The sequence below is a fragment of the Limulus polyphemus genome, unplaced genomic scaffold (genome assembly GCF_000517525.1).
Source record: "Limulus polyphemus unplaced genomic scaffold, Limulus_polyphemus-2.1.2 Scaffold188, whole genome shotgun sequence".
In the NCBI taxonomy this organism is placed as follows: Eukaryota; Metazoa; Arthropoda; class Merostomata; order Xiphosura; family Limulidae; genus Limulus; species Limulus polyphemus.
The window spans coordinates 656639-665739 of NW_013665798.1; the positions used below are offsets into that span (position 1 = coordinate 656639).

Genomic DNA, 9101 nt, shown 5'->3' on the forward strand with positions numbered 1-9101 from the left:
GCATTTATGAATTTTCACCTGTTAAAAGATGTCACAGTTTTCTTACCACGACTGGAATACAGTTTGTTCCAGATCTTTTTCGGGATGGTCCTGGTGCCCCAAGTTGATCCATATTCCTTTACTTTTTAGTGCTATTAAATACAAAGGATATACCCATCTTGGAAATTCTGAATCCTCGATATGAACACATCTCTGTGATCAGAGTGTATTAATATTTTGCACTGGAAAGAACTGTTACATACTTTTCCCAAAAGCAGTCAATTTTTGATGGCACCATACTACCTACAAAAGTACCAAAAAAATGTTAAAATCTAATTATAATACATTCTGTTCCTCTGAGACCTTATATTTGGCTGAGGTTGTCACATTAATATTAAAAATTGTTTGAATATGTATATTCAACCCTCTATACCCTTCATTTTTATCTGAAACACTGTGGATCATATGGTATTCTATCCCTAGATAAAAATACACATGGTCAAATGTTAGTATTCTCTGAAAAATTACAAAATTTTGGATTGATATAATGTTTTTGTAACTTGTTTATTTCCATTCAGGTGCAGAAAGATACAAAAGCCAATAATGAAATAAACAACCACATATACTTCATTTCAGAAAATAAAAAATAATTCAAGAAAGGAAAAAAACAACAAAGAAACTACAAATATGTATCTTAAAACTACATCTTCTAAACCTTAAGATTTAATTTTAATACTGATAGGGCAATTTATTTTTGTCTTTGTTAAGAAAAATTAAAATACATAACCCAACAAAAAATATCCCATTTGCCTTTCTAAGAACCTTTAGTCTTCTAAAAGCAGAAGTAATTTCACTATCCTTGTATTGATTCTTTGTTTTCAGAAGATTCATACTTGTTGTAATATTCTCAAGTATTGTGCAAGTTTGAGCATGACTCAATTTAGTGCAAAGTAAAATTTGCCACCTCTTTACCAATAAAGCTGTTGTAGTTTCAGTTTTTAGTTTATATTTCAAACATTGTTTTGAAAAACTAATGTGCAACTTGTCTTTGAAATATTTTTTGCCATCAGACACTAAAGTGGTGATTATAATGTAACAACCAGCAGTTTTTTCTTTCAATTGCATTCTTGTAGGTACATGTAAAGAGTATTTAAAAAGGGATAGAGAATGGTATATTTTTTGTGTAAAGTACTAACATCTGTTAAATTTATGCATAGATTTATAAGTAAATAGATATATTGAGAAAGTAATGTACATGTTACCTTGATATATTTAAAGTCATCTTAAAAGTAAGTGTTAATAATAGAATAAAAAATCTGTGTTCAGGATTAGAACTTGGCTGCAAATGCTTTTTAAATTCATGAAGAATTCATGACTTTACATAAATTTCATTTCAGAGCTAGAAGAAAGTAACAATCACATCTCAAATAACAGAGTTTTACCACAGTCAGCAAAGAGGAGAAAGAAAGGTAATTATACATGGGAACAATTCAAATGTTATTAATCTTTTGAAAATACAACGAAATTTACACTGTAGCATGTAAATCCTACTTTATCTTGCTTCAGAAAAGTTACTACAAAATTTGATAATCATAAAGCATAAGAATTTTATAATTTTCAGAATAAATTTTGTTAAGTTAAACTATTTGTTCTTTTTTACTTCATTTACTTAACAATATACTTTGAAAATGCTTACACAGTAAAAGATGTAATTACATCATTCTACCCATTAATACAAATAATGCTGGTGCATGCTAAATAAATGGACATCAACTTTTATTTAAAAAAGAAAGCTTTAAAAACTATTCAAAGAAGTAATGCATGTAAATAGCACAAGAAGTAACAGTTAAAATTTAAATCAACCCTTATATTCTACTTATATATTACCATTTCTTATCTCAAATTCTTTTTTCATGTATATAAATAAGATTCAGCATCTTGGGTAAGTAAGCCTGCCAGGTGTCACTTGTCGGAACTAGAACACAGAATTATGACATCAGATACTTGTTTAATGTTGTACAAAATAATTACATATCACTAATCATAGATGGCACAATTTTACTTACAAATTTTAACAAGTGATAACTTGAAAAATATTACTTGTAGAATATTTGTTGACCTTCGCAAGTCTCTGAAAAGATTTTCAAAATGAAATTCATAATTAAACTTACTTTACATTATTAGTATTATTCTTGCTTAAATTTCTCCATATTGGTATGATTTCCTATATATTGTGTCACATTATTATTTTCTCTATTTCCCACCAACTTTTGCCATTATTTTATTTTTATTGTTTATTTATTTTTCATCTTTATAGAAATTGATTAACAATTCCTATAACTATTATCCCACTTAAGTTTTTTATGTACTTTACACACCTCTTTGTCATAAACAACTCTAGGTTATGATTGGCTAGTTCTCAAGACCAACTCCTATTGAACATTCGGTTTACATGACGTCGACAACCGTGCCTATATATTTCATTACACTCAGTAACATAACCCTTTATTCTCCTGAAAAAGAATAGTCAACTATTCAAAAGCACTCGAGTTTTGAGTCTCGTTTTAAAACATTACCTTCCCCGTAGTCCTTAAGTTCAAAGTTAGGGATGGCTGGTGCAGTTAGTAGCTATGCACAATTATTCTAAACAAACAAGTAAAAATCTTTGCTGATTTGTTATTCAGTTAAATGAGCATTCACTAATCGGTATTGTACTAAATGAATATTGATTGATTTATTTCAATGTATCATACTATTGTAATTCTTCCTCGGTTTGTCTGAAAGTAATTGCCAGAAATTATTTATTTAATAGAAAGGACAGTTTTAGATCAATAAATAATGATAATAAGTCTGCCAATTTGTTGTACACTCTTAAGTACTGGTTTTAAACTTTAGTTATTTCATTAGCTAATGTTAATAGTGGCTAAAAGAACAACTTTGTCAAATGTAATTTCATAGCAGTATTGTGGAACTATTAAAATTTGTTCAAAAACATGTAGTTATTTTCTAATCTTTAGTCTTCCTTAAAGACTGATACATTCTTTATGGGTATCTAAATTTTATCTTATTTTCTCTACTAAGCAGATCAGTTTTGAGAATTTTAATTGTTGTATATGGTATATGTAGCAATCAGTTTTATATTTAAAATTAAGTAATTTTTTGTGTTCATCCATTTAGCATTTTTAGTTTTATTTCATACACACAATATATATATATATATGTACACACACATGCAGAGAAATCCATAAACATTTTCAATGTTCTTATAAAGCTAACCGTTAGCACCTACTAGAATGTCTGTATTATTTCTGATTTATCTAACATGTTAAAAACAGTGAATTACTAAAAGATACTCACTTATGAAATTAAATATTTTTTCAAAAATACTGTTTTTCTGTATTCAGAATATTATTACTGGTTGTTCTGGTTTTGCATTTATGGTAAAGTTTTGATTATTGTACGTTATGTTTTTCCACAGCATTGGAGTGTGAAGAATGCGGTAAATTATACAGTGAGACTAGTAGCTATGCATTTCAGAAACATGTACGTCGACATAAGCTAGGGAAACAGAGTAAAAGCAGTAGCTTCAGCAATGCTACAAGATTTGCTTCCTACCCAAACAAAAATGAAGAACGAATGAAACTTCGAGTTCGTACTTTTAAATGTCAAACTTGTGGGAAAGCCTACACTGACAATAACATTCTCAAGTGGCACATTCAGACTGTCCATAATGGTAATTTTTTCTGTATGTTTGTTTACATAATGTTAGAAGAAACCAAAATTTTAATTTCACAAATTAATTTGCCTATAGTAATAGCTAACTTTAAAATTAGGTAAACTTTCCTCTGGAATAGTGAACGTCTTTTCTTGTTGAGTTAGCTCTCATTCTGTCAGAAGTAATATGGCTTTAGTTTTTGAATGTTTTTGAACCCAGTACAAACCATATGTCATATTCTCTTCTCTCCCATCTTCCAAATGACTTATTGCATATGTGTCAGGAGAACTTATGTAAGCTTTGCATTCACATCATAATCCATATTTGGATGAAAAAAACACATTCAACCAACTTCAAGTGTTGAAGCCAACTAAATTTTTCCATATATTGTACTATTTGAAACAAATATTTGAAAATGTAATTACTAGAGGAACATTAATTTTGTTTATTACCTCCACCACTCAAGTTGGACGGAGGTTATGTTTTCACCCCTCTAGGTGTGTATGTGTGTGTGTTTGTCAGCAAGATGTCTTGAAAAGGGGTGAATGGATTTGGATGAGAGATGGTTTACATTTGGACTATAACCCAACTTAGAAGTAGATAGTTTTGGAGGGTCAAGGTCACAAAAATCCAAAAAATCCTTATCTCTTAACATGGGGACTGATTTTTTCACACTATTTTTGCTCTATAACTCAGTTGAAAATTATTGGATGTTGATGAAACTTTGTGGACATATGTAGAATATTATTCATCATTGTCCTGCCAAAAATGGTTCTTGTCCATTGATAACATCAGACATACGGACACATTTTCATATTTTTTGAGAGCTGAATATGATCAACGCTGCATGGTTGAGGTATGTACTCTACTGAGTACCCCTCCAGTTGGTTTGTTCATAATAAAAATTGTTGAAGTTGCAAGGGTATTAGTTCTCTGTGTACTGAGGTTAATCAGTGACTGGATATTTTTTATGTCAACTTATTAAAATTTACATGTAATCATTTATTAAGAATAATAATTAAAAGTTCATTAGGTGAAATACAGTCAGTATTATTTGTATATGATGCTACCAGTATAACATTTATCAATCCATTTTAAATTATTTTTTAAATATTAAAACTGACAAGTCAGATGAAACTTGCCACGTTCTGTAGTTTGATTAATAATTGAAAACTAAACATTACAAGAAACACATAAAGGACATATATGCAAACACAGTTTTTTTATTATAATATGTTAAGCCAAGAATTGCTGATGGGATTCACATGAATGTTTTAAGCATAATTTGCTACACTATTTCTCTATCAAATTGCTTGTGACTTTTTTTTTACTACAGTGTTCCTAATAACATATGAATCACAATAAAACATAAACAAAAGTACAATGAATACTGCATTTAATTCCACTAAGTTCTGCTGAGATCCATTATGTTTTTTACTTAGAAAATGATTTTATTGACCCAATTTGTTAGTAAGTTCTTTAAATTAGGTGTTGCAAAAGGTAAAAACACAAAATTACTCGTATGATGCAACATGTGAATTCCATCTGTAGTGAACAGTATAAAAACAAATGATAATTTGAGGATTAAGTATAGATCCACGATATGTAACACCATTTAATTCAACATGCTTTAAATGGGGTCACACTTACGTCAAAAAATTTTCAGTTTTATATTTAAAACATTTCTAGCCCTCATTTGGTTGTGAAAAAAATGGAAAATATTAGTTTTCAAAATGGATGTATTAGCATCATAATAGTTTCTAAGTTTAATAATAGTTTAATACAAGTTTTACTGTAAGTGTATTCTCTACAAATTATGTATTTCTATCCATATCATAACTTTAACTGAACAAGATGTTTTAGAAAAATTAAATGTAGAAGTCTCATCTTAAGTAAATTCCATACTGTGGTGTTTTGACTAATGTAAAATTCTGAGCTTTAATGAGCTGTAAAAAAAGTATGGTACTAGTGGATGACGTAATAAAACTAAGTAGAATGAACGTATGTTTCGCATTCGTGTATATACACACATACATAGAAGCATATAGAATGTTACCCAAGACTATATAAAAATGTATAAATTAGACACTACCAAAATCTCTATCTTCAGTTTCCTCTCATGGAAAATTAATATATTTAATAGTTGCTGCAAACAGCCATATTGTACACTTAACATCACATTTAATGATTGGTGCTTTATTTTGATATTCTTGTATAATTTTACAATATGAACTTCAATGTAGTTTCTTACAGTGAGCTTGTTGAAAGTAACACTAATAGGCTTTCTGAACTGAAGATAAATTTTTAGCACATTTGTAATGTGCTAGAAGTAATCATTTATGTGTCTTTCAGTGTGGCTTCCTATAGTAACAGGAAGTTAGTGAGATCTGTGTTATTTAGTGGTTTACAGTTTGTGCATTGAATTTAAGTAGCAATGCAATAATGGTTTTATTAATGTAAGAACTTTACTCTTTCTTGATTATTATATGACAGACCTCATTTAATTGACAACTTCATTGTTGTAACTAATACTAAAAATTGTTTTTATGTTGAGCAAACTAATTTTATTTCTTCTATTGGTTATCATTCACATGTGCAAAAAAAACCTAACTGTTTAAGTACCATCTAATAAAGTAAACATAAAATGTTTTAATTGGCCAAATTTAAAAAAAAAAAAGTTAAATTAATGTTTGTAAGTTATTCAGTTTCTAATGCGTGTATATATCCTGCATGTGTGTATGTATGTTTTTATTATAAATAATCTAGTAAATAACAACAATAATAGAACATTAGACAATTTATTCTGACATGTAATTCTAAAATAACTGGAAACTTTCATGCTGGCCTTAACGTATAAATCTCATTCAAGCATAAAATGTTACATTTAAACTATGAAGTCTGGCAAAATTGTGTTTTTGCTGTGATAATTGTATGCACACTTTAAATAGGGAATTTAATTTATATGTGAACTGTATAACACTTTATTGCATTTTTGCTATTGTAAAATCATAATGCCATTTTCTTTTCTTTATAGCAGAAGTGGAAACAGAAGAGGAAACCAATAGATTAAAACTACATAGTTAATGATTTAAAATATATAATAAGATTTTTTTTTATTCAGGTAAGCTCTGTTAATTGATCTGTAAGTTTGTAAAATTCTTAATTTCATCATATTGAGCTATGAAATTTAAGTCCAGATAATTACTGATATAAGGACAATTTGGTGTTTAAATATTTTATATCATTGTAAGTGGGTAGAATTTTATACACTAATCCTTTTTTGGCTAGCAAATTTTACATCTAATTTCAGTGAGGTTTGTACATTATAAAATCAACAAAATTTTCTTTCACAGAATGTATGTTTTAAAAGAGTAATTCATATTAAATTTCATAAATTTTACACATACCAGTCATTTACAGTAGGCTTCTTTTGTAAACCTAACTAAACATGAGCATGGTTGTAGTGAATAAATTTGCTATTATTATGATTTTCTGGAATGTATACTTGAAAATAGTATAATATATTTTCATTTCAGGTATTTCGTACTGCATGTACCAGCATTGTCTCTTTGTTGTGTGTGTTTGCTAAATGGTAAATCACATTTGCCTTTCATGAATATCAGTGTATCTTTGAGATTTCAGCGAAGTGTGACATGCATGTGTTGGTGATATTACTACATGTGATATGACAGCTTCCATAAAAAGATATGCCAGGCATTTTTAAGAACATGAGTTTTGATATGACAGCTTCCATCAGAATATTTGCCAGGTATTTTCAAGAACATGAGTTCTGAGCTCAGATGAAGCTACCAATGGTTTTTAATATGCTTTGAGACTTTCTTTTTTCCTTCCATATAGCTTATTTTGGTACAAAGTTTGTATTGCGATATTAATGATAACATGAAAACAATGATTAACTAAATCAGTTAACTTGGTGTCAAATTTGTATTGTAAAATATCATGAACAAGCCCATTTTAATGCTGTTATCAATCATTATACTCTGTAGCTGCAGGTAAGAAAAAAAAAGCCATAATAAATGGCCTTAAGATTTTGAAGAGCTTGTTACATTAGGTTTCTAGGACCATTTTTGTGGGTATTGTTTTGTCAGCTGTTTATCATTTACTACTTTATTACCAATTCTGCACTATAAATATTACTGAACAAAGATGAGTACAGAGTTACTTGTGCTATTTTTAGGAACTCAGGAATAAAACAGAAATATTTAATCTTGTAAGAAAAGTTAATAATTATTTTGGTGATTGAGAGTATGCTCTACAGCAGAATAAAATAAATAATAATGAAACTTATATGTGAATAAAATTTTTATCCATCACTATTTATTTAGTTATAGAGCACTTTTTTTCATTTAAATTTCAAGAACTTTTTTTTTCTCAGCTACTAAATATTTATATATAGAAGAATATTATTTTTAAAGAAGTATTATTCTTTTATTAAACGACCTGAAAAATATACGTTCATCTAATGCATGTGCTTTCTTCATATAAAGGAAGGTTTTCATAATCTGTTTAGCCTAGTAAATTATTAAGCTCAGAGTTAATTGTACTATTTGTAAGAATTTTGGATTGAAACAGAAACATTTAGCCTTTCAAGAAAAGTTAAGAGTGGTGTTCACCTTTAAAAGTTTGCTCTGCATTATTTAATATTTTTTCATCACTGTTAATTGCATTTAAAAGACATAATGCTTGGCATGGTTAAAAAAACTTTTTAAATAGAAGTTTAATTAAAATCACAATAGTTGTGGTAATATGCGTTAGTAAAATAAAGTTTATATATATATATATCTAAAAGAAAATAAACTACTTACAATATTTGAAATCTTAACACTTCTTCAGCTGTATCATCCAGTTATTCTTAAGATGTCAGTAAACTATTAAATATTTCATATTTTGAATAACTTTAAAAGAATTTACAGTTTCACTAACTTTGTGACTTCAATGTGATATTCTTACAAAAATTATATAATCCTTTATCCCTTGGTCATACAGAATTTCATGTATGTAGAAAATAAATAAGAACTTGGGAAGTGTTTCGAAATAATATAACTAAGTTACTGATTACTATCAGTTAAAAATTATTGCTCACTAGTTTACTTAATACACATTTGGAATGTTTTGTTTACTAAACATTGTAATTACTAATTTTTGATAAAATATTGTAAGTCTCTAATTTCTGTGTGTGTGTGCATCCTCACATTTCTCATGTCTTTTTTTTTTAATGTTTTGAGCAATCTTGTTAAAGAAATTTCTATTTCACAACAAAAGAAAATTTAATTTCTGTCAGATTGTTTTAATCTTAATAACACAATAAATGTTTGATCTTTCCCTGTACTTTAAATATTGTAATATAAACACTATCACATATTAGTTTTGTAAAAATATTATAAAT

The 9101-nt window shown here is 28.1% G+C and overlaps 1 protein-coding gene across 3 annotated transcripts in view; it reads left to right on the forward strand.

Annotated features, from left to right (window-relative positions):
* Positions 1-8040, forward strand: part of LOC106478196 — a 30490-nt gene extending 22450 nt beyond the window's left edge. Inside the window, exons 4-7 of one of the 3 annotated variants that reach the window (XM_013938722.2) lie at positions 1377-1448; positions 3458-3712; positions 6729-6815; positions 7231-8040. In XM_013938722.2, coding sequence (XP_013794176.2) covers positions 1377-1448; positions 3458-3712; positions 6729-6778 — 377 coding nt within the window. In that variant the 3' untranslated portion in view covers positions 6779-6815; positions 7231-8040. Of the gene's footprint in view, positions 1-1376; positions 1449-3457; positions 3713-6728 lie in introns of all 3 variants that reach the window. The other 2 variants (XM_022381752.1, XM_022381753.1) reach the window with 2 other exon arrangements.
* The last annotated feature ends 1061 nt before the right edge of the window (positions 8041-9101 follow it).